Source organism: Malaclemys terrapin, chromosome 7 (genome assembly GCF_027887155.1).
Source record: "Malaclemys terrapin pileata isolate rMalTer1 chromosome 7, rMalTer1.hap1, whole genome shotgun sequence".
NCBI classification, from domain to species: domain Eukaryota; kingdom Metazoa; phylum Chordata; order Testudines; family Emydidae; genus Malaclemys; species Malaclemys terrapin.
Genome location: NC_071511.1, coordinates 18276019 through 18301827, shown reverse-complemented (window position 1 = coordinate 18301827; position 25809 = coordinate 18276019). Strand labels below are relative to the sequence as shown.

General features: G+C 46.3%; 1 protein-coding gene across 2 annotated transcripts in view; it reads left to right on the top strand.

Annotated features, from left to right (window-relative positions):
- Positions 1–10316: 10316 nt before the first annotated feature.
- Positions 10317–25809, top strand: part of SRGAP3 (SLIT-ROBO Rho GTPase activating protein 3) — a 220568-nt gene continuing 205075 nt past the window's right edge. For both annotated transcript variants that reach the window (XM_054035457.1, XM_054035455.1), the window contains exon 1: positions 10317–10937. In XM_054035457.1, the coding sequence (XP_053891432.1) occupies positions 10871–10937 (67 nt within the window). In that variant the 5' untranslated portion in view covers positions 10317–10870. The remainder of the gene's footprint in view (positions 10938–25809) is intronic.

Here is a 25809-nt window from a genome sequence, read left to right as displayed (position 1 = left end):
CTGAAAATCAGCTTGCGTGCTGCCTTCGGCACACGTGCCATAGGTTGCCAACCCCTGGTCTAGCCAATCAGGAGCAGGGTTTGGACCCTAAATCTGTAAAATGGTTTTGCTTATTTCTGGATTTTATTTGCTTTGGATGATAGGCTAGTGAATTCTACTTTGGTTTATTGTGAGTTTCACTTTCTGGACATAACTCCCAGCACCAGGTCTGGGTTGCAAACACTGCAGGGGAATGTTTAATGCCAGACAAGCAACTATTTTCATTGGTAAGTTTTTTAAAAAAGTACAGAAACAGTTTATTGACATTCGGTTTTGTGAAACCCTACATTTAGAGTCAGTCTTGACCAGAGTATATCCTCTTACATCCCACATTTACCAAACTTTATTTTCCCAAATTACACTTATTGCGTCAAATGACATGAATCAATATGGCAAAGGACAATTATTATTGATGAATTAACAGAAATTGTGACAATGCATTGTAAAGTGACATATCTGTAATTTAGGTTAGTGATGCTATGTCATGATTTTCAATGTAAAGAGGGAAGCCAAGGCAGTGAGCTTTTGGGACAGAGCTGAACTGAAACCCAGGAATTCCTGAGTTCTAATTGCAGCACTGCAAAATGTAGTGTATAATTTTTTCAGAGCTATGGTGACTGTTACCTTGCCTGTAAGACCTGGAACATTCTGGGTGTGGGGTTCAGAAGAGATTGTTGGGTGGAAGTTGTTGCAGCTAGGGCTGAATGGTGTGTGAACGTGAGTGAGCTGGTGCTGGATGTTGCCTGTACATTTTTTTTAATTCTGCTAACTTGATTCATTTTTATTGTTGTGTCCCAACGAATTAATTGGGCCTGATTCTCCCCTTGCACAGCTGTAACTTGATAAAGGTAAATGGAATTACACTGGTCTAAGGGGAAGGTGATTCAGGTCCATTGTAGTTTATTTAAGGCATGAGTGGGATATTGGGTTCTGGAGAGACAATGCCAAGGAACACCTCTGTGGACTTGAGCAAGGCATGTAACATTGATGCTTCTGTTCCTGTGTCGCAGAATTTCATGATTTTATCATCAGTCTCACAATATTTATAAAGTTTTTCATAAAGTGCCGACTCCTGGAGTCACGTGATTATATGAGAGCCTCAGCTTTTTTTTAGTCTATATGGTGGTGAAGAAAAGCTTGACAATATGATTACCAAACCGTTTAAAAACCCAAAGATACACAAACAGATGGTGATGCTATATGGAATATGGGAGACACTTTATGATATTGTTGATACCAATATTATAAAATTGCAAGGAATCTTACCAGATATGCCATGTAAGGTATCTTTGAAAATGTTATGATTTGCCAAGTATGATGATCTTGTTTATGTGTTTGTATCACCTTTATATTGTGAGTTATAGATATGTATGGTATATCTGTATTTCCAAACTTGTGCTGTGTTCCTGGGTGACACTCCCAGACTGATTGGCATCAGCACTGCCTAGCCTGTTCGATGGCCCATCAAAGGTCATCAGCTGTAAAATGAACCCATTGAAAGGAGCCAGGGGAGATACCTGATGAGTCAGCAAGACATGTAGGGGCATGCCTTTGAACAGAACTCTAAGGCCCTATGTACATGAGCAAGTTTCTGCGCAGTAAAGCAGCTTTGAGCAGGGGCAGCAGGTTTGTATAATTTTTGGTGGGGCCCAGAACAGGTCCAAGTCTCCCCCCTCCACCCCACACACACCTGCCTAAGGCTCTGGGAGGGAGTTTGGGTGCAGGAGGGGTGCAGGCTCTGGGCTGGGGCAGGGGGTTGGGGTGCAGGAGAGGATGAGGGGTGTGGTGCTTACCTTGGGCAGTGCCTGAAAGCGACCTGCACACCCCTCTGGCAGTGGCTCCTAGGCGGGGGTCTCTGTGCACAACTGCCCATAGGCACTGCCCCCATAGTGCCCATTGGTCACAGTTCCCGGCCAATGGGAACTGTGGAGTTGGCACTCAGGGCAGGGTCAGCATGTGGAGACCCCGGGGCCCATAGGGCTGTTCCAGCCGCTTCCGGGAGTGGCGCGGAGTGAGGCCGGGCAGGAAGCCACCTTAACCCCGCTACGCTGCCGGTTGTAGCAGCGGCAACTGGGGGGGCCCCCAGGTCCTTTTAAATAACCCGGGGGTGGCAGGCGGGGCCGGGAGATGCTTTGGGGGAGGCGCGTGGGGGAGGCGCGTGGGGGTGGCAGGTGGGGCCCGGGGAGAGATTTGGCCCCGAACATTGGTGGAGCTGGGCCCCCAGGCCCTGAATATTCCTGGAGCATGGGCACCATGGGCCCATATAACTTGCCACCCCTGGCTTTGAGCACTGTAACTCCCGAGGTGTACACACTGCCAAGCCACTTAATGAGCAGAAACTGTGCAGTTGCAGCACTTTAAAAAAACCACCCCAACGAGAGGCGTACAGCTTTCTGCGCCGGGGCTACCGCGCTGTGGTGCCAGTGTAGACACCGTGGTTGATTACAGTGCTGCGATTGGCCTACGGGAGGGGTCCCACAATGCCTGTTCTCGCCTCTCTGGTCATCAGTTTAAACTCTACTGCCTGCCCTTAGGTGACCAACCGTCACCCTCCACCCCTTAAATTACTTTGGAATTTTGAAAGTCCCCTTTCTCTTTGCTTGGTGATGCGTGCAGTGGTCTCAGCACATCTTTCCAGGTGGCCATGCCTGCTCCATGCACCAGGCGATCCCCCGCTTGGAGCAATGCCGAGCTGCTGGACCTCATCAGCATTTGGGGAGAGGACGCTGTCCAGTCCCAGCTGTGCTACAGCCGTAGGAATTATGAAACCTACGGACAGATTTCACGATGCATGACAGAAAGGGGCCATGTCTGGGACACATTGCAGTGAAGGAGCTGCGCAACACCTACCACAGGACGCAGGAGGCAAACCATCGCTCCGGTGCTGCGCCCATGAGCTACCGGTTATACAAAGAGCTGGACGCGATACTTGGTAACGACCCCACCTCCACTGCAAAGGCCACTGTGGATACTTTGGTGGCTCGTGTGCCAGTCGAGAGCGGACTGAGTCAGGAGGAGGACATCTTAGACAAGGATGTGAAGGGGAAGGGGGATGGGATGGGGGAGAGGGACCCAGAGGCAGATGACTCAGAGGTCAGAGATGCATGCAGCCAAGAGCTCTTTTCTACCCCGGAGGAGGCTCGCCAGTCACAGCTATCGGAGCTTGGTGAAGCGCAAACAGGAGAGGAGGCCCCTGGTAAGTGGATTGGATTTTGGGAATTGCTGAAGCGAGTTGTTGGGGGCAGGAGGGATGCAGAAAGCAGGATTGTCTCCCACGGCATGCCTAGTCTGACCGGCAGAACAAGCTGTTGATTGACTCCCTCACTTCATAAGAATCTCCCTCAGAGATCTCCAGGAAACTCTCGTGGAGATACCGGGCAATCTGCTGCCGCAGGTTCTTTGGCAGAGCTGCTTTGTTTCCTGCCCCATTAACGGTAACTTTCCTGCACCTCTGTACCGTCATGGGGAGGGGGACACCATTGCTGCACACAGGCTAGCCGCATAGGTGCCAGGGTGGAATCCGCAGTCTTGGAGAAGACCCTCCCATGATTCCCTGCTCACCCTCAGCAGCGAGATATCTTCCATAATGATCACCTCCTGTGGAAAATGTGGGAACAAGAATGATTATCAGGCCCCCCCCTAAAGTGCTGGCTCTCCCCAACAGCCACGTCCCCAGTGTATAGCAGGGTCCAGGAAGAGTGATTTACCCTGCCCCTGTGGCTACTCACCATTTTGGGGGTCTTGTGGCTCATGTGTGCTTGCCTGGGGTCAGCCAGTTAGTGACAGGTGTGAGAGTACTGGCTGTGTTTTTAATCACTGAATCAGTGTTCTGTGTGTTGCAAACAATACTGCCTCTGTAAAATGTTGCGTTTAAACTTCAGAGATGACCTTGGGAGCCCAGCCTCCCTCTTTGTTATTGGTGGCTGAACGGCTGCGCAGAAATTAGAAAGTGTCCAAGAAGAACTAAGGAGGAGTTTATGCATGAGGTTATGATGCACTCCACCGCTGAGAAACGGGAATTGAAGGAGTGGTGGGACAGCGAGAAGAGGAACTGAAAGGAGAATGCGGCACGCCAGAATGGAGCCACGGAGCGGCTCTTAAAGGTTATGGAGAGTCAATCAGACACGCTCCAGGCAATACTAGCTCTGCAAACCGAGCAGCTCTGCACCTGCCCTCCCCTGCAACCACTGTTGCAAAACTCTTTCCCATGCTCCCCCCGGACACCACCAACACACTCTTATCAACCTCCTGGCTCCAGTCTATACCCATGGCATTCCACTCTGCCCCCTTCACTTTCCAGCACTGTGGACTCCCACTACCCACTGCATTCAGCACCCATCCCTCTGCAGTTTGGCCCTGCTGAAGTACAGTACCCGCTGCATTGTACTCCAAAGGAAAAGGTTGGATATGATCCCTGGACATACACAAATCTTTAGCCGTCCCGGGACCCCACCTTCTCCTGGGACCTTCCCTTCCCCAACCCCCCTCACTGCTGATGTTTTTTTTTTGTTTGACTCTTTCCTCCGGTTATTGTTTTTTAATAAAAGAATTGTGTTGGTTTGAAAGCAATCTTTATTCTACTAACTGAAGGCAAAGAGCCCTGAAAAGCAACATACAATTATGTTAAACCCACATTTTGCATCGTCTACACCAATCACCTCCTAGCATTACAAGCACTGCAATAGCAAAAAATATTAGTGCTTTCAGCCTCAAGGCATCCCTGATCCTTATAGCCCTGCGCTGTGCCCCTCTAACAGCCCTGGTCTCTGGCTGTTCAAACTCAGCCTACAGGTGCTGAGCCTCTGCGGTCCAATCCAGAGTGAAGCTTTCACTCTTCCCTTCACAACTATTATGGAGCATACAACACGTGCCTATAAGCATAGGAGTATTGTCATCGGCCAGGTCCAGCTTCCCATAGAGGCAGTGCCAGCAAGCCTTTAAACAGCGAAAAGCACACTCAACAGTCATTCTGCACTTGCTCAGCCTGTTGTTGAACCGCTCCTTGCTGGTATCAAGTTGCCCTGTGTATGGCTTCATAAGCCATGGCATTAAGGGGTAGGCGGGGTCTCCCAGGATCACAATGGGTTTTTTGACTTCCCCTACAGTGATCTTCTGGTCAGGGAAGAAAGTCCCTGCTTGCAGCTTCCTGAATGAGCCAGTGTTCCGAAAGACGCGTGCGTCATGCACCTTTCTGGACCAGTCTGCATTAATGTCTGTGAAACGCCCATGGTGATCCACAAGCATCTGGAGAATCATTGAGAAATACCCCTTGCGATTAATGTACTCGGTGGCTAGTTGGTCTGGTGCCAGAATTGGAATATGTGTGCCATCTACTGCTCCTCCACAGTTAGGGAAGCCCATTTGTGCAAAGCCATCTACAATGTCACGCATGTTGCCCAGAGTCACGGTCTTTCGGAGCAGGATGTGATTAATGGCCCTGCAGACTTCCATCAACAGGAGTCCAACGGTAGACTTTCCCACTCCGAACTGGTTAGGTCTGACCAGTAGCAGTCTGGAGTAGCCAGCTTCCACAGTGCAATTGCCACGCGCTTCTCCAACGGCAGGGTAGCTCTCATTCTCGTGTCCTTGCACCGCAGGACTGGGGCAAGCTCATCACACAATCCCATGAATGTGGCTTTCCTCCTCCGAAAGTTCTGTAGCCACTGCTTGTCATCCCAGACGTGCATGACAATGTGATCCCACCACTCAGTGCTTGTTTCCTGAGCTCAAAAGCGGCATTCCACTGTGGTCAGCACCTCCGTGAATGCCACAAGCAATCTTGTGTCATAGCTAGTACACGTGGCAAGATCAATGTCACACTCCTCTTGCGTTTGTAGTTTAAGGAATAACTCCACTGCCACTCGTGAGGTGTTGGTCAGAGCAAGGAGCATATTGGTTAACAGTGCGGGATCCATTCCTGCAGCCTGAAGAGGCAGAGCACACAGTACACAAACCATTGATAGATGGCGCCAAATGCAGATGGAAGCACAGGGATTGCTGGGATGTGAAGCAATGTATCACGGGGCACTGGGACAGGATCCGGGATGCCCCATGACCCCCCTCTGTCTTCCCACCACTCTTAGTGGCAGAAGAGGAAGAAATGCTCTGTGGGATAACTGTCCAGAGTGTACCTCTCCGAATACCGCTGCAAGTGCCATAAGTGTGAACACGCTATTGCACAGGCAGCTGACAGTGTGGACACTCAACAGCGGTTTCCCTTCAGTGCTCTCTGAGTGGCGCTGTGACTCCTGGCGCTGTAACTCTGCCAGTGTAGACATACCCTAAGGCTTTTCCATGTCACGTGCTGTACAGCTTGTGTTTGGGACAAAGGAAGTACAAGCTGCATGCTTAGGTGCCAAATTTCTCTGGCGCCGGTGGATGCCCATGCCCTCTCACCCCTTTCCCCGCCCCTGGCCCCACCCTGACTCCACCCAATCACCACCTCGGCCCTGCCCCCATTCCAACCCCATCCCCAAAGTCCCTGCCCTAACTCTGCCCCCTCCCTGTCCCTATTGGATCCCTTCCCCAAATCCCCGCCCCGGCCCCGCCTCTTCCTCCAGTGCGCCGCGTCCCCCCTCCTCCTCCCTCCCTCTCTGCCCCGCGAATCAGCTGTTTCACGGTTCAAGCGCTGGGAGGGAGGGGAGAGAAGCAGGACATGGTGGTGCGCTTGCGGAGGAGGAGGAGGCGGAGGTAAACTGGAGGAGGGGGGTGAGGCAGGGCCATGGGGAGCTGCCGGTGGGTGCTGAGCACCCACCAATTTTTTTCCGTGCGTGCTCCGGGGCTGGAGCACCCACGGAGTCGGCGCCTATGTCTGCATGGCAAAAGCATATAAAAGTCAGCTGCATCATCTCCATTTTGTCCTCATTCCTGCTTCTTACCTCTGGAGTAACTTTTATACAAATGAAGCTCGGAACGAAGGACTGAATGACCCATCCAAGCTGTGGATGTATTCTAGAGGGACTTCCAAGCCAGCAAACTCCTCAATACTGCTAAGAACCTGATATATGGACTTCGAAGTCTTTGTATGTATCTGAGTGCTTTATCATTTAACAACTCTTTTCTTGTTCTTTCTTTTTCCTTATAATTGACCTTTAGTTTTAGACACTAAAGCATTGGCTGGCAGTGTGGTATTTTGGGTAAGATCCAAACTAATATTGACCTGGTCGTAGCTGACCTTTTGGGGTCAGGAGAACATTTTGTATATATGAGCAGAGTTTTTAAATAACTTCTCACTGTACTGGACCTAGGCGCTGATTGGGAGCCAGAGAACTGGAATGCAATAAATGGGGCTGTGTGATTTCTTTTTTTCAGCATCTCTATAACCAGTGTGTGGGATCAGAAGCACAATTTGTAACTGGTTGGTGAGTTTAACTTATCATAGGATCATAGAATATCAGGGTTGGAAGGGACCTCAGGAGGTTATCTAGTCCAACCCCCTGCTCAAAGCGGGACCAATACCCAACTCAATCATCTCAGCCAGGGCTTTGTCAAGCCGAGCCTGAAAAACCTCCAAGGAAGGAGATTCCACCACCTCCCTAGGTAATGCATTCCAGTGCTTCTCCACCCTCCTAGTGAAATAGTGTTTCCTAATATCCAACCTAGACCTCCCCCACTGCAACTTGAGACCATTGCTCCTTGTTCTGTCATCTGCCACCACTGAGAACAGCCGAGCTCCATCCTCTTTGGAACCCCCTTTCAGGTAGTTGAAAGCAGCTATCAAATCCCCCCTCATTCTTCTCTTCTGGAGACTAAACAATCCCAGTTCCCTCAGTCTCTCCTCATAAGTCATGTGCTCCAGCCCCCTAATCATTTTTGTTGCCCTCCGCTGGACTCTTTCCAATTTTTCCACATCCTTCTTGTAGTGTGGGGCCCAAAACTGGACACAATACTCCAGATGAGGCCTCACCAATGTCGAATAAAGGGGAACGATCACGTCCCTCGATCTGCTGGCAATGCCCCTACTTATACAGCCCAAAATGCCGTTAGCCTTCTTGGCAACAAGAGCACACTGTTGACTCATATCCAACTTCCTGTTCACTGTGACCCTTAGGTCTTTTTCTGCAGAACTGCTACCTAGCCATTCGGTCCCTAGTCTGTAGCAGTGCATAGGATTCTTCCGTCCTAAGTGCAGGACTCTGCACTTGTCCTTGTTGAACCTCATCAGGTTTCTTTTGGCCCAATAACTTCAGTGTTAACCACCAGTTTTAGGAGTATCTGATCTCGCTTTGCAGCCTGCCCTGACTGTGGCATTTTCATTGAGGGCTGCCCCAGGCATCCCGGGTCAAACAGACCCAAAACTTATTATTTTTAAAACATCATGATATTGAAGCCAGTCTAAACATTTTGAATGCTTGGGGTTGGCAATACTGAAGTTTTTCATTTATAATATGGGGACAGTAATACTCACCAATGTCACAGGGTATTAATTAATGTAAGCATTAATTAATGAATATTTGCAAAGTACTTTGAATAGGCAAAATGCTTGGTAAGAGCCAAGTATTAAGTTATCAAACACCACATTAAAATTAGGGATGTAAAATGTTAACCGGTAAGCAGTAGTCTTACTGGTTAACTGGCCTTAACTGTTAACCCCAGGCCGGTGGGCCGGCTAACCCCAGCGGCACCCCGCCGCTTGGCTGGTGTGGGCCCAGCTGCGCTGGCTGGATGGGCCCCAGCTGCCTAATTGGTTAACCATTTAAACAAAATATTTGTTAATCGTTTAAACGGTTAACTTTTAAAACCGTATTTACATTCCTAATTAAAATGTTCTGTGTGTTAGAGAAGCCCACTAGGGGAAGAGCAATCAACAGAATTATTAGGAACAAGACAATGGCTCTTTACCATTGTTTTTGGAGGGCTCTTTAAGCCTTTGATGTTGAGCTCATTTATATCTAGCCGTGAATTTCCTTGCTTGGATGGGCTTTTATGAGGCAACATTATTTTCTTACTCTCTTTGGTTTTGAACATTCAGTGTAATATCTGTGTGCACAAGACAGGGGGGGGAGTGGTTGAATTACAAATATGACTATTTGTGTATATAAACGGATCCTAGAGGGAGGGACACATTAGAAATGCATAGACGGATATTGTGTAGATCAGTAATATTGCAGTTTGCGGTCTATATAGGCTCTGACAGTATATACTCTACCTGCTTGTTGGGAGGTTGCTATTTTTGCATTTGGACTTGGGAAGGAAATGTGTAGGAGGACTGGAGTCTTTCTTTTGGTTAGTCATAAGAGTGAGCTAGGACTCTTGAGTCTTATTCTTAACTCCGCCACTTGCTCACTGTTTGACCTTTAGCTAATTACTGAGGCCTGATCCCGCAGTCGCCTCAGTTTAGGCAAACTCTTGCACCCCCTTGAAGCTATAGGTATAGTCTGGGGGGGGGTATGCAGGGTGTTGCCCCCCAAACTGCAAGTTTTGGGCAGGCATTGAATTTGGTCCCCATCTGTAGTCCCGTTGGCTTGGCTGAAGATGCCCCGCCGCCCATAGAAGTCAAATGGCACCTATGCTTGACGCCCTATTGACTTCAAGGATGTAAGGTTCTGCCTGTGCATAGGGGCATTTCGGTTTTTTTTTTTTATACCTCACTTTACCCAGCTCTAAAAGGGGTACCCTATTCCTCACTCCCACAGGATGATACGAAGTTTAATTAACAAATGGCTGCACATGCAAAGCACCTCTTAATCAGTGGATCTCAAGGCACTGCCACTGATTTTTGCAACAGCAACCAAATCTTTTTACGAGGCTAATTTGGAGATAAAAAAAATCCTGGCGTCAATACTACAATCAAGGCAAAAATCTATGTGTTATCTATCCGATCGCTTCTGCTCGGCCCTTCCGTTCTCTTTCCCAATAGCATTTAATTGAAGGAGTAGAGGAGACTGTGTCCAGCGCTGTTTTCCAGGACAAACGCGTGCCTCTCCCACTTAGGGTGACCAGACTGCAAGTGTGAAAAATCGGGAAAGAGGGTGGGTGGGTGGGGGGGTAATAGGATCCTATATAAGAAAAAGACCCAAAAATCGGGACTGTCCCTATAAAATCGGGACATCTGGTCACCCTACTCCCATTGCAGAGCGGTTCCGTTCAACACAGCTAAGTGCTGTTTTACACCTTTTTGCAGATCTGATTTCTGCCGCTGCCTCTTGCAGTGACTTATGCTCTCCTGTAGGCTACAATGTGTCAGCTGTTATAAAATCTGGGGGGAGGAGCCAGGCTGCGTGACGTGGGGAGAGCTCGATTCAAGCCTGCAGTAAAAGCAGGGGTGTGCACAAGCTCTAGGGGACTGAGCAAATACATTTCCAGCAGGCAAACTTCTATCTCTGGGTTTTAAGCCTCTCGGTTAATCAGACGTGCTGAGGGGTGGGGGTGTGAGGAAGCGAAATGAGAGCCCCTTTTGCAACCTGACCTTCTTGGATTAAAGCCAGGGCTTTCCTTGCCTGCGCTGGGTTTGACTACATGCGTGTGTGTGTTGTTGTGCTAGGCTGTTGCTAAATTGTGATTAATATATATATTTTTTAAAATCTCTCTGAAGATTTGGGTGCAGCTGAGATTCCCCCCCTCCCACCTTTTAGTATTGTTTCCACAAGGGCACGCTCCCAAGCTTCCTTTCTGGTGCTGCAGCCCCTTGGTTGTTGCAAATGAAGGGAATTCTTTTTGCAAAGGGAGAGAAGGAGGGTTTTTTATCTTTGCAGCAAAGTGAAACAGGCACGCTTGAAAAGCTGCGAAACTGACTCACTGTGATCAAATAGAGCGGAGCAGACCGGGGGGACTTTAAAAAAAAAAAAGAGAGAGAGAAAGGATCCTGGGATCTTTTTAGATCTTTCAAAAGATGTCATCTCAAACTAAGTTCAAGAAAGACAAAGAGATCATAGCAGAATATGAAACTCAAGTAAAAGGTTAGTGAACGCTTTACCTTTTGACTCCCCCCCCGCCCTTCCCCTGTTTCTCATTGTCAAATCTTATTATGCATCAATAATCTTATTGTGAAAATCCTGGATAAGCAGCCCAAGACCGGGTTGTTTTATTTTCTGCCTTTGGCCGTACAGAGAGAACGAGCGGCTTGGAGTGTGGATTATAGGATGGATGGGTAGTAAAAGCTGCATTGCAGTTGTATGAAAGCTATATGGTTGGCTTTAGGAGTGTCAGTTTTAGTAAGATCCATACTTCCTCTTCTTGATGGTGATAAGTCATTCTAAAGCCATTTTGATAAATTTCACCTTCCTCAGATAAAGTAAAGTCTTTTTCTATGTGGCTATGAATATGTATGCATCAATCTGTTTGTTGTATACATAAAGCAATTGACATTTAGTATGCATTATGTAGGCAAGGATGTATACCTCCCACGTACAGTATTTCCATAGATATTCAGCATATTCATATTAACAAATATTGAGGTATAAGAATACTATCTATTCCATGCAGTAATATTTAGGATATATCTTAATACTATTAAAACCAAGGACGTTTAAATGTAGGATTGGCACTCCATCCTTCGCTCCCAGGTCACACAATATTGTGCCTAGGCATAGTGGTAGAACATATGTTGCACACACCCTCTGCTGTGAAACCTCTGCAATAATAGGGTGGGTTCTGCATGGAATTTCTGGCATCAATGTATATATTTATTCCTAATTCAGTAGCTCTGCGATAATGTAACATAGTTTTTGTCTTTCCTCCCTTCTTTTAAACAAGTATTTTTAAAAAAACAATTCTTATTGATAAATTAAGGCCCAGGGCATGGGTGACCTTCTAATCTGCAGATTATTGACACGATAGATTGTGCTGTCTGGTGTGGAACCAATATCAATGTCTACTTATGGCTTTCTTTAATCTGTGGATTATTGACAGGATAACCCAAAGAGCTGTTATGATCTGTTGTGTTTGCATGTCCTCGCCATCTGCTGATAGGCACCAATTCTGTAGACTGTAGACAGAAATAAAATCCCTGGGAAACTTTGGATGCAAAATCGATAGTGAGCAATTGCTACGTATTAAAATGGAATGGTCACCTTCATTTCTTTTTTCTTTTTTTTTTTAATTATTTAAAGTGATAACTTTCCCATGAAATTAACAGTTGAGACCCAGATCCTGCAAACACTTAATTCATGTTCTTAAGTTTATGCGCATGAGTATTCCTTTTGAGTTCAAGGGGGCTACTTGCATGCATAGGGTTAAACACACTTGCAAGTGTTTTTCAGGATCAGGATCTTAAAGGGAAAAGGAAATTATTGATGTATTTTTGTAAGTAAATAAATAAAGTGTACCTTATTTGTTTGCATTCTGGTAATGTAGGCCCTGATCTTGCAAATACTTTTGCAAGTGACTATGCCTGGGTGTAGTTCCATTTAATTCAGTGGACTACTTGTGGACATAACAATCGTTAGTAAATGTTTTGCAGGATCAGGTCCCTTCAGGCAGACTGCTCTATTTCTAAATTGTACAGATAAAATGCAATAATAAAAAAAATTCCTGAGTTGAAACCACTGAATGCCAAATTTCAGACGCTGAGCTAATTTTTATTACAGCTGGATTTATGATGGAAAAGTTGGCATCTTCCAGTCTAACGACAGTACAAATGCCTCCAGTGTAGTGAAAGGGGGGTGGGTGGCTGTGTGTGTGTGTTTGTGTATGGTTTTATTCTGATTATTAAAAACATGATTTTTAATAGTGGGCCTCATAATTGCGCTTATTAATTGTTCTTGGATAGCCTGTAATTCTGTTAGAGAACTCCTTAATTTTGTTCATAGTACCATCATTATAATAATCTGTCACTTGGATTATCTTTGTTGATGGCAAAAAACTCTTGTGCTTGCAATTTTAAACTATTCATTGTTAATGTGTTTCCATTTAAAGAAAACCCAGAATATATAGATGTGAGATTATATGGAACAGCTCCCATGACCCTATCATAATTTTTTGTTATATAGAAATTCCATATTTTGCTGTTTCCTAAAATCTCTGGTTAAAGGAGAAGCCATATATATATAATACTTGGCAGAGTTAAAAAATATAAAACAGTGTGAAATGCATCAATGAGGGAAGACTTGTGAACACTTAAAGTAAAAGAACTTTCTTTGATTCTCACTAAGGGTCAATTAGCTTGTGTCAGTTTCCTCCTGAATTCAGCCACATCTCTCTCCCCAGATACATCATTTAAATTGAGCTGCTGCGTGGATGGCTCAAACCAGTGCCAGATGGGAGGATTTTGAGGTGGGGGTTGTCAGTTGATTTTGTGCCATTGTTTACTCTCTTTTGCATTTCAGCCTTTTGTAGCCAGTTTTGAAGAATGATATAACAGTCACAACATATACTGCTTGGTGCCAATTACCTTTCTCCTCATGTATAATTTGGGCAAATTGATGTTATTGCACCCTGCAGTTAAGCAGATGAAATACTCTCTTAGCCTATGAAATCTCTCTGCTTTAAAGGGGAGGGAGGGATTTGCTTTTATTCCTGAAGACTGACCCATGCTTATACAGTGTTTTTAAAGATGGATTGGGCCAAATGTGGACCCTACTTCTACCCCTACACCGCTGACATCACTAGGGCTGTGACAGGGTGACTGAAGATGGGGTAATGGCTTACTCTTTCCAACAAGTTTTTCCATGAATATCTCCATACCCTTTTGTGGTGTATGACTAGGTTCAAAATATTAATTTGCGATGATTGTTCATTGTCTGACTTCAACAAAATGGAAATATTGAAGCTGCCGGATCACTGGCACTGGGGTTGTACTCATGGAACGTATTCTCCTTTGATGCCCTGTTTCATCAGAGCAATCGGGACTTGGGCCAGGCCACTTTTCTGGGTGGCAGCAACACAGAATGGAGGCTCATTTTGCCCATCGAATTGGGATAATTTTCTTGAGGTTATTCCGTTCTTACAGTGCCTTTTGTATTTACAGAAAACTGTTTTCTGATACAACCATCTGATCTATCCTTTAATCTGAATGTATGTTAATTTATGCGTTGCTGAAGGCTGCAAACAGTGAGGAGAGAGGATTTGTTTAGGACGATGCCAAGGCATGTGACTAGAACTAACAAGATGAAATTAGGAAAAGAGGAATGTACACAGTGGGTCTGGTTCACCGCTGCCCCACTGCAGGTTTATGCTGGCATGACTCCTGTGAAATCAGTAGAGTTACCTCTGTATAAAACTGGGGGTAGGATGGCCAAATCAGGACCAGAATTTTGTATCAGCAGAAACTTCCTAGCAGATGCATTTTTGGCTGGTGAGTAGTCTCCCCGGGCAGTGATGGGAGTTCCTCTGTTTGAGACATTAAAACAAATCTATCCTAGATTGGGCAAAACACTAGCAAGTATACTGTAGGGAATAATTGTGCACTGATGACTTTCCCCACCTAGGGTGACCAAATGTCCCGATTTTTGGGTCTTTTTCTATATAGGCTCCTATTACCCCCGTCCCGATTTTTCACACTTGCTGTCTGGTCACCCTATCTCCCACCCCAGCAGGATGGATGTTCTCAACTTCTGGGGTCATGACCTCCTCTCCTTCCTCCCTTCCCCAGTGTGAGGGGGTTGGGGTCACTCTGCCTTTTGCATGTTGCTAAATGATCAAACTAGGGGTACAATCCTGGCTTAATTGAAATCAGTGGCAGAACTCCTGCTAAATGCATTGTGGCCAGGACTTCTCCTAGATGATCAGAATGGTCCCGTTTGGCCTCTAAAATCTGTGAAATGGGCGAGGATCCAGTATGGGAAAGGCTGGGAACTACTGGACTAGACAAACTAGTCAGTCTCTTTCTCGTAACCGCTGTGGTTCCATGAACAGAATGGCTGATTGCATTGAATGGCAGAGCTCACAAGGCTGAGCTTTAAAATGAAGCCAACATTTAAGAGGAAAAATTATGGTTGGGCACGAATGTTTATTTAATAGTCTTTGATCATGTTTCGTAACTGTGCACCCAAATGGTGGTGTAGTTTATAGTTCCAGATGTTGAGCACCACTGTGCGGAATACAGAAAGGCCTGCATAGGGAAGCCTGAGTTCCTCCTTCAAGGTAAGGCATGTTCTGTGAATATCGTGCACCTCCTACACGAACAGAACGGATTGAGGTGCTTTGGATTCTAGCAAATGGTGCTGTAATGTGCAGGATTTATCAATGCACATCTGTGGTGCAAATGAGTTCCTTCACTAAAGCCATGATGGAAGCCTTACAACATCTGTTTTCTCTCTCTTCCTTCTTCCCCTTTGTGATGTTCAGATCTGTAACCAGACTTCCCCCGTGTCTCAGTGTGTTGATTCAGGCCCATCTATATCTGACATAGAATCTTTGCAGTTATTAATCAAATTTGGCTCTCCTCCAAAACTGTACTCCCCCATTGAAGGCAATGGGCTGCGTGGATGTAAGCTCGAGGAGAACAGGTCTTCTGTTTTTCCTTCCAGCTAGCCTAAGTCTTGTCTACAAAATCTCCAACAAATGACTAAAATGGAGGAAACTAGTAAGAGAAAGAGACTTATGGAAACAAAATTCTGGCATTGGAACAGCTGGCACATGACTAGAACAGGAGAAAATTGAAGAAGCATGTCTCGTTATGGAGAAGAAGCCTGAATGCTGAACGCAGGGCTACAAAGTGTTCCAAAAGGCTAGATCAAAAAAGGGGGCGAGAGCAGAAAAAATTCACACATTTATTTCCAGAGAAATATTTCCACCTGGGGAGAGAGAAAAGGAGTTTGCTGTAGTATGTTGAAATTCCACCTCCCAAGAAAAGACTCATGATCTATGCAGGGAGGGTGATTACTGGCACGTACTACATCAGTTTATTATAGAGGAAGTTTCTGAGACTTGTGATACAATGGTGACCGAAATTATGGCTATATTAAGGGGTAGTTTTCTCATCCAGTGTGTCAGAGGCCAGAATGGAGAGAACCTAATTCCCACCTCTTTAACCCATTAATAAGATGGGGATAACTTGGCTAGAAACAGCAGGCCCTCTTGGTGAAGAGACCACCAGGTGATTATATATGGTTTCTCAAATCAGAACTGTTTACTTCCAAAAGCAAAACCCATGAGTCCAGACAGGTCATTGCATGTGTGTTAATGTGCATGGATGTTGCTGCTAACAGAGCAGTTATTTTAGTAGGCTAGATGCATATCCTGGAAGGTGCCTTTAGCTGAGACGAGAAAAAGGGCTAAGATTTAAACACTAAAATTGACTTGGTGAGGAAAATATGTGATATAAACATCACAACACAATAAATCAGGGAAGAGCTAGGCGCAATAAAGAAAAACAAAAATGCTTACCAGGAAAAAAGTTTCACCGGCACACTGAAAGTGATAGAGAGGTTGGAGAAACGCAATGAATTATAACAGTAACCCTAGCTAGCGATAGTAGAAACAATGCAGATGAAAGCCAAACCGTACTTCCAGTGAGGTTACTAGGGAATTTTGCCATTGATTTCAACGAGAGTGGGTTCAAATCCAAAGCTTTCTAAGGTGTGCAGTTAGCTGAAGAGGAACTGAAAGCATAAAAGAGCAGAATAGGTGTGGAAGTGACGCAAGATGTAAACAAACTGGAAAGAGCTCAGAGAAGAGGAACAAATGGTTAGTGTGCTGGCTGGATTGATTTGAGGAAAGATTAAAAGAGCTGAGTGCCAACTAAAGGGAGTGTGGGAGGATGTGATCATTTTTCTAACTAGAAGGGTAATAAAGCTTTGAAATAAGCTCCTCCCCTCCCCCAACCGGGGTTGTGGAATCCCTCATCACCGAAGGTTTTTAACAATAGGTTGGACATCAAGGATGGTCTAGGTTTACTTGGTCCTTCCTCAGTCATGGGCCTGCCCTTGATGACTTGTCCAAGTCCCTTCCAGCCTTTCATTTCTATGATCTTGTCTACAAATACCTGAAGGGTAATAAACACAGAGGAGAGGAATTATTTAATGGAGTTTGAGATGGGTTGACTGTGGATAATGGGAGGAAACAAAGGAAAAAGGGCATTTAGGCTGAATATCAGGAAACTTTTCATGACAGTGAGATTTCAATTGGCCAAAGCCCCACTGCTTGTGTCATTTAAAAAGTAGACTGGACAGAGCACTAGATAATATAATGTACTGTGTGTGTGGCCTGATGAACTGAGCTCTGCCTCAACTTTGGTCTTGAGCAATTTGCTTGCAGTGAAAATCAGCTCTGCCCAGTGTCCGAACAAGGAATATGCATCACTTATGTCCCTTTTGAGGCTGAAATGGGATTGAAGTGGTGTGTAGTCCTTGGATGCAGGGGTGATTTTTTTCACCCCCTAATGTGTCTGTCTGTCTCTCTGGAGAATGGGGATAATTACATTTACTTACCTCATGGTGGAAAGGGAGTGGTTGTGAAGATTAGTCAATGCTTGTACCACACTGTTGAAGATATAAGGTAGTTATATACATATACAGATAGATATGTTAGTAGTAGCAGCATTATTACGGGGGGTGATGCAGGGGGTTAGGACTAGGTGACCTAAAAGCTCTTTTCCATCAGTAGTGTCTATGCAGTTGGATAAAATGGGCTCTCTTGTTTGGGGTGTCTCGCCTCTCTTGTTTTCTGTGCGTGAAGAGGCATAATCTATAGTGCTTTCAGTATGCTGTTGAAACTCAGCTTTGACCATATCTTGGCTGATTCAGGAGATATGGCACCTTTACCTAGTGTCATCTGAAGACTGGAGCATGGATGAGAGTGAGCTGTCAGTAGCTCGAGCCAGATAAAATGATGTGATGCTGTTAGGTTGGGAGAACACAAAGATACAGCAGAGATTACATTGACCCCCATGACTGATGGTGTGTGCCTGCTGTGTATTGCCAAGGTTCATAATTTGTGTGTCTAGTTAGACAGACAGCTGCTGCTGAACAATAAAGTAGCAGTTGTGGCCATGGTGGCACACTTCCATCTGCACTTGGCTGGAAAGGTTTGGGCTGGTCTCACTACCGTTGTCCATATTTTTGTCACTTCAAGATTAAACACTGCAATGAAGTTGCATCTTAAGTCTTTTTGCCAGGTTAAACCATCTGGGTGCCATCTGGATGAGGGGAATGTCTTAGCAAGAGCATGACACAGTGCTCACTGATCTGCACTGCTTGCCATTTGACAACTTAAGATGTTGGTTTTGATCTGAAAAGCCTAAATGGCCTGGAATTCACTCTACCTGAGTGACAACCTCTCTCCATGTGCCAGAGTGCCCCAGCTATAATCCACAGAGACACTCCAGCTAGAACTCCCTCCATATACAAGAGAGGGGTCTGCATGTTCTCCATGAGGTGCTCTCATGGGGGCCACTTGACTATGGAATTTACTCCCAGCTGGTTCAAAATAAGCAGACTTTGTTGAGCTCTTGGAGAGGAAGGGAGCGTAGAGAAAATAGGAGAGGGTCTGTGGCTGAATGGGGTATTGGTTTGTTTGTGATTGCTTGGTTCCCACTGGGTATCATTAAGGAGGGGGTGAGGCTGATTTGGATGCTCTGTTACGATGTATGTGATCATCAGTGAGGGCAGGGCACGTAGAGCTACGGATAGGTGCCCTTTTATTTTAGAAATAAAGAAATGAATTCTGTTTGTCTGCCTTTCGTCAGGCCATCTGGCCTTTGGCTGCCCCTAATGCTCTCTGTCTGCTGTCAGGACCTTTCTCTCACCTCTCTGGACCACTCATCATTGCTGCCAGGCCATTTTCTCTCCTTGTGTCCTCTGCTGTCAATTAATGGGTCTGAGGCCCTTACTTTTTGCATTCTGCTGCTGCCCTACATCCTTTTCCAGTTGCCAGAATATGAGATAGGCCTAGAAACAGCACCCGGAAGGTTCTGTTGTGTATCCAGCAAACAAGTCTGAAAAATACCATTTCAGGATGCAAGCTTTCGTCTTTGCATTTCCCAGATTTTCGGAGGCAAGAATGGATGCATTAAAAATAAATGCCAATAAAGCTGTAGGCACATATTTATTACAGCCGCGTTAAAGCTACTTCTACAATACAGGAGATCCTCCAATGCACAGTTTAAAATGAGCATTTTCAGACATAAAATTTTAATTGGTCTGTCTGGCCAGAAAGATAAATAAAATGTCTCTTCAGCCTCATTACTGTCAAATGAATGATTTGTTGTTTTAAAAATGTGGCAAAACTAACTACTTTTAATTATGTAGATGCAAACGTGGATGATTCAGTGTTATAAATCTTGCAGGGAATTAGGCATCCTGGTGATAGCGCTGTTTTAATTTGAAACTGCTTGTTGGGGCTTCCGCTAACCCTGGCAAAATACAGGTCAGCAATACCCTGTTGGTCACTGTCGAAGCCGAGATCCCACAATGCTCTTTCATCTCCTTGTTCTGCTGTCTGTCTGGCAGCTGACGAGACTCCTCCATGACCCATGGGTATGGGAGATCTTCTTTCACTGTTGGCACTGGCTCCATTGTGGAAGAATTGCTTGGGGCTCATCTTTTGTGCCTTGGGGGTTCTTAACAATTACTATATGAATTGTTGGTAAAACCAGCATTTTAGTAGCATTAGCACATGAAAGTGATTTCTGCGTGAAGAGGGCCTGCAGAATCCAGGGCTGACAAGAACCAAAGCATCCTCTTAATTTTCACTGGAGCACTGCACTTAAGTTTACACTGTAGCAGCTAATCCCTTCCCACTGGTCCCACTTTGCTCAGGAAATGTAGAAGAGTATTTCTGTATAAAAAGATTCTCCGTGTCAGTAGCCATAGTTGAGAAATGGCAGGTTGCCATAAAGCCAGCACCTGCTCAGAAGACCAGTTGGGTTGTTGTTCCAGGCCTAAATTCATCCGGCCAAACTCTGGCATGTTAATGTGTATAGATACCACCGTCCTATTGCCAAACCTGACTTTGGGGATCATAGATACTACGGCTGCAATTGTACTGGTTTGTAAACTAAAGTGAAATGGGAAGGGGCCAACAATTGTCTGCCTGGATGGAACCAAGAGATCTCACAGGGTGGGCTTCTCTGATGTGACTGAAAGAAAGTTTGCTCCCTCATATAGGCTGGTGGGAACTATTTTATTTATTGGGCCAAATTCTGCTCTTAGATACACATATGCAATTCCTATTGATTTAGCTGCCATGTGTTACAAATTTTGCTGTAAAATCTAAGGGCTGAATGCTCAACTGGCATCTAGGATCCTTTGACTTCAAGAGAGCTTTGCTGATGCATACCAGCTGAGACCCAGGCCCTGAGTCTGGCGTGAGAGCAGACTTTGTGTACCAGATCCAAGTTGTGAGGCCTGGCATTCATACATCAAAATGGACAAACAGTGTCTCCTTTTCAGTTCATTCTTTTTCTTGTGGGGTGTGGATTATTATTATTTTTAATCTGGGTCTGATGACTTGGTTCAGGCACATGAGTTTTGCATGAGAGAAAAATCTACGCACTGAGAGGGCTGTGTGTGCAGAACAAAGCACTGCTCAGGAGGCTGAGAGAGAGTGGTGCACTTCTGTGATCATAATAAAGATTAATTGATGCTCTCTAATGGAAACAAATTGAATCTATCATAGATGCTTCCTGTTAAACTAACATCCAGAACACTTGTGCATGGAGGCCAGGATAGTTCAACTAAATCAGCAAGTTCTTGGAAACAATTGACAATCAGAAGCCATTTATGTTTATCTTCAAGATAGCGGCTAAATGGACAGCCAGTGAAATACCCTTGGAGCGGGTGTCTTTCATTTAGCAATTGGGAGGAGTTGGACAGGGCAGCTGGCATCCTACAGAAAGCAACTGGAAATGTAGTGTGTGCGCACATGCGGGTGTTTGCGGGAGAGTAGGCTTTGGGAACAAAGCTGTGCATGTTTCACTCTTGTTGCCAACAGGGTCCTGTTTGCACATGGGCATGGAGTGTTTGTCTGAGAGCCATGTTATTCGGTTGTCTTGTAGACGAGTGGTTTTCCACCTGTGGTCCGCAGACCCCTGGGGGGGCCACACACTCTGTCAGATTTCCAAAGGGGTCTGCACCTCCACTCAAAATTTTTTAGGGGTCCGCAAATGAAAAAAGGTTAAAAACCACAGTGGTAGGCTAACCTGAGGCATACTCTAAGGCTCCCCTGCACAGCAACTCTTATTTGGCCAGGACACCCTGGATTATAGGCAAGATAATGTCCTCACCACAGTTCAATTTGCCTGTGTGTGATGGGATCAAGCCCCGATTCAGCCCTGACTGTAGCATAGTTATAAAAGTTTGGTCCTGTGCTGACAGGGAGGACATAAAGAAGATTATAGCACGGCCCAGTCACTACCATGTTATACATGGTGACAAGTAAATTTTGCTAAACCATCATGGCTGATACTTCAAAAAACTAGTCTCCTTAAGGCTGTATTTAGGCTTTTGGCTAAGAGGCCTGATTCTTCAAGAGTGCAAAGCACTTCACTGGGAGCTGCTGAGTGCCAGGGTGCCTGCCTGTACCTGATTTCCAAAAGGTTGTGATTTAATTTATTTGTGGGAAAAATTTGCTGTCTTTTAAAATACCTCCTGCCTATAATATGTATTTCTTTAGTTCTTTCCATTCCAGGATCTCCAGACACTTTACAACCAATAATGAATTAAGCCTCCCATATTGCTGTAAGGTAGGGAAGTGTTACCTTCATTTTTAAAGATGAAGAAACTGAGGCACAGAAACAGGTTTAGTGACTTGCCTGAGGGCACACAATGAGTCTGCTACAGAGCTGAGAATAGAACACAGCTCTCCTGACTCCCAGTTCTGTGCCGCTTCTCCCTGCGACTTGCAGTGCATTTGTGCTGGTTGGCTCTGTGCGCCATATTTGAGGTAGCGATGCTCTTCAGCCCGTGATGAAAGAGAGAGAGAAACCAAAGCCCCGCAGAGGTTTAAAATGGAGATGCCACCAAATTCAAAGCCCATTAGTGTAACCTGACCAGCCAGAGTAATGGCAGAGGCAGCATTTGAACAGAACTATACTTTAATCCCTTGGGTTCATATGGAAGCATTTGGTTAAGACTGAAGCCGCTACTTCTCCAGCTGATGACCCTGAGGGAGTGCCTGCACTTTAGATAAAAAGGCTGCTGACTGAGCGGTCTCTCCTTCTCAATCCTTCCTTCCCCATTGAGCTGTTAGCACAACGCAAGGTCCCCATTTCCATATTCCTCAGCCCCTGCTGCGTAGCTGTGAGGCAAAAGATTTTTATTTTCCCCCCTGAGACTCAAAAAAGGCCAGGATTTTGTTTTTCCTTCAGGTAAAAATCCAAGTGCTCCTATTTACTTCAATGTGCAGTTTAAACCACCACAAGCATTTCTTTCTCTCTCCTTTAAACTTGGACTTGAAGGTTTTACTTTGCTCTAGGTTGAGAAGCTATTCCCTGAGCTGAGGGACTGTGGTTAGGAGCTCCACACCGCAAATATATAACCAGTGTAATCTGTGTATCGACAGACATTGATCTCTGTGAGGCTCTGAGCTGGCCTGAAACGCAGCAGGTCCAATTCTCCCCGTGTTGATTTCAGTGGGAGTTACTTGGATCCTGGCCCAAGAAATGCAGGTTACTGCTTGTGATACCAGGGAAACCAACCCAACTTCCCCCTCTGATGTTTGGGCAGGAGAGGGAGGTTACTGTGCTCTAGGTTCTGTTTCCCACCCTCTGCAGTACTGGGATCCTGATCTAGTCCTAATGAGATTTGATCTGCCTGAAAACAGATTCTGTTTACAAAGTTCTGGTTTTCCAGATCTGAGAGGGTTTCACTGGCTTGCTAGTTGTTCTAAACCCGCCTACCCATTGTGTATATGCTGCGGCAGAAAGCTGAAGTGTCTGGGGCAGTCTGTTCCCTTTGAGGCATTTCAGGGATAAACCCTTGATTACAGGGGTAGTAACTCCCATCTTGCAGTCATGTATTTTCTGCTGGGAAGGTTGGAAAAAGAAGGGGAAATACCTGGGCTTAATTTTTTCTTTTTCTTTTTCAAAATCCCATTCTATTTATGCTGTGGGCTTTGCCCTAGTATTCTTGCAGCCTACCTATGCTTGATTCACTTGTGGTGGCGAATAGAAGAATGTGGGTGGGGTGAGGCAGGGATGTGTCGTGCATATGGGTTTGGATGTTGGTCGGATCATTCTCTTAAGCTGATTATTAGTCTTGTAACTGGTTCTACCCAACTGGCGTCAGTAGTAAGGGGCAAAGCGGGAACAGTCCACTTCAGGGCAAGGGCATGGGAGAGACGCATTAAGTCTGAAAGAGGGTGTGGCTTTCAGTGTGTAGGATCAGATCTCCCTGCCCATTGGTCTGAGTCAAGATTTTTTTTCTCACCAGGATGAATTTCCATTTTATCTGCTAAATTAATAAATATAAAATACTGAATCCAGTCTGAACTGATCTGAACAGCATTATGGCTGTGGAGCTGAGGGAGGAGGCTACAAATGTGGTGTTTCTCTAGCTGGGTTTTGTTCCAGTTTGCTAAAGAAGGTCGGGTGTGTAGTATTCAGTTCGATTTATAATAAAAATTCCAAGGTCCCTATGCCTCCCACTCCCTATTCACTTTGATGGAAATGAGGGAGGTGTGTGTGGGGATTTGTTTCTCATCACCTGTGAGCTGGGCCTTTGCTGCAGGTGGCTGGAGAAAACCATCCAGGAGCATTTGGGCCATTATTCGTTAGGTTTGTTAACTCTGTCACGTGGGGAGCTGCCCTCATGGGAGGGGTGGTTAAGCCCTTTCTGAAATACCATAATTTGATGCTAACAGCCTGTGTCTGCTAGCTTTCTATTCAGTCTCTGGTGCCTCTAGCCCTTGTTATCTCCCAGCCTGTTTTCAGACACGGCTGTGGTATTGTTACCCTTAGGCTAAGGGTGGGCAAACTTTTTGGGCCGAGGGCCACATCTGGGTGGGGAAATTGTATGCAGGGCTGGGGTGCAGGAGGGAGTGCGGGGTGTGGGAGGGGGTGCGGTGTGCAGGAAGGGGCTAAGGACAAGGTATTGGGGCAGAGGAGGGGTGCAGGCTGTATGAGGGGGCTCAGGGCAGGGAGTTGGGGTTCAGGAGGGGTGTGAGGTGCGGGCAGGAGGTTTTAAGGTAGGGAGTTGGGAGGCGGGGTGCAGGAGGGGTTTGGGCTCTGGCCCGGTGCCACTTACCTAAAGTGGCTCCGGGGTGGCAGCAGTGCGCACTGGGGCCAGGGCAGGCTCCTTGCATGCCTGCCCTATCCCCGGCCCCACGCCGCTCCAGGAAGCACTGCGGCCCCTGGGGGCAGAGGGCTTTGCGTGCGCTTCCCTTGCTGTGCCTCCTGGTACCTCCCCCCGCAGCTCCCATTGGCCACGATTCCCCGTTCCCGGCCAATGGGAGCTGTGTGTGGGGGTGCCTGGCGGCAAGGGCAACGCACAGAGCCCTCTTACCCCCCTGCCTGAGGGATGTGGTACCTGCTGCTTCTGAGAGCGGCGCAGGGCCCACGGGGGCAATCCCACAGGCCAGATCCAAAGCCCTGAGGGGCCGGATTTGGCCCATGGGCCGTAGTTTGCCCACCTCTGCTCTAGGGGATAGGCAAAGGGAAAGTATCCACGCTAACCTTTTATTGGACTGGTACCAGTGACTGTGGTGCTCTGTTGACTCACCTGTGGAGCCTTGTAGGAATGAATGGAGAAGCCCTTCACCGGGTGTATTTCTTCCCCTCTGACAGGTTCTAGTCTCCCTATGACTTCTTGCAGATGAGATCCCGTATAATGTGTGTGTTCAGCAGATGAGGGAGACAGAAGCACTTTGGCATGCAGTATCATCATGAGTATATGGCTAAGCCACTGATCCACAGGTTCTTTTCTCTTTAACCCATATGTTATAGTCCCTTTTGGTTTCCTGGTCTCAGGCAGAAGTACTGTCTGGATCAGGAGGACAGTGGCTTAGGTTCAGTCTGGGTCAGACAGAAGTGTTGCTGATAAGCAGGAGAAAGCCCCTAAAGAAAACCAGCTCAGGCTTCGGCACACCAGCAATTAAAGTTGCAATGTCCAGATTTTGTTGGTGCAGTTCAATGGTTCAGTCTCTGGCTCACTTTGGCTCCATCAATGCTCCTGGGTTCTCAGGCGGAGTCTCTTGCTAATGTTGCCATTTCTACGTTAGGCTGCAAAGAGACTGCAACTGTTTTACTCTGATTTGACGCCTCTCTCACTACACTGACCCGCACCTTCTGTATGTTCTTGGCTAGATAACTGTAGTGTGCTCTGCTTGGGGTGATTCTTGGGGGGGAAAAAGTTGAAGCGTCATATAGCGTAGAATGGAGCAGCTTCTCCCTTGAGTCAATCCAAGTGTTATGAATGGATCCCACTAGTGCCCATTGCTCTTGTGCTTCCTTCTTGTTTAGTCGGAGCACAGGTCACAGGGTTGGCTATGATCTATCCAGCCAAAATAGCCTGGGCCCCAGTTGTCTGAGGGCTCAACACACCTTGTATGTGCCCTCTTGCTGCAGCTATGATCAGCTAGGTGGCTCTTGCAGCAGTAATTCCTCTGCAGCACTGGTAGCAGGTTGTCCAGAGCAGAAGCCCCATCATGGGGCTGGGAACTGCTCACGCTGGTGGTCTTCAGGAACCGGGGTTTGGCAGCCTCAGGAAGCAGCACCTCGACCAGACCTTTCATCGTCTGGAACTCAGTGCTCCAGCAGGCTGCTATTTGAACGTTTGTAAATCTAGCTTTCTTTCTACCTCTTTAATTGCTGCCAGGTGCTTGGGTGCTGAGGCAATGGGCGCCATTCATCAATCTTTTAAATAAATTCCTCTTGTAACATTTATCCAAGGGCTGTCGCTAGTCCTGGTTCCAGGTGAAGGATTTTTAAGGCCTATAAGAGTCCAACACCAAATA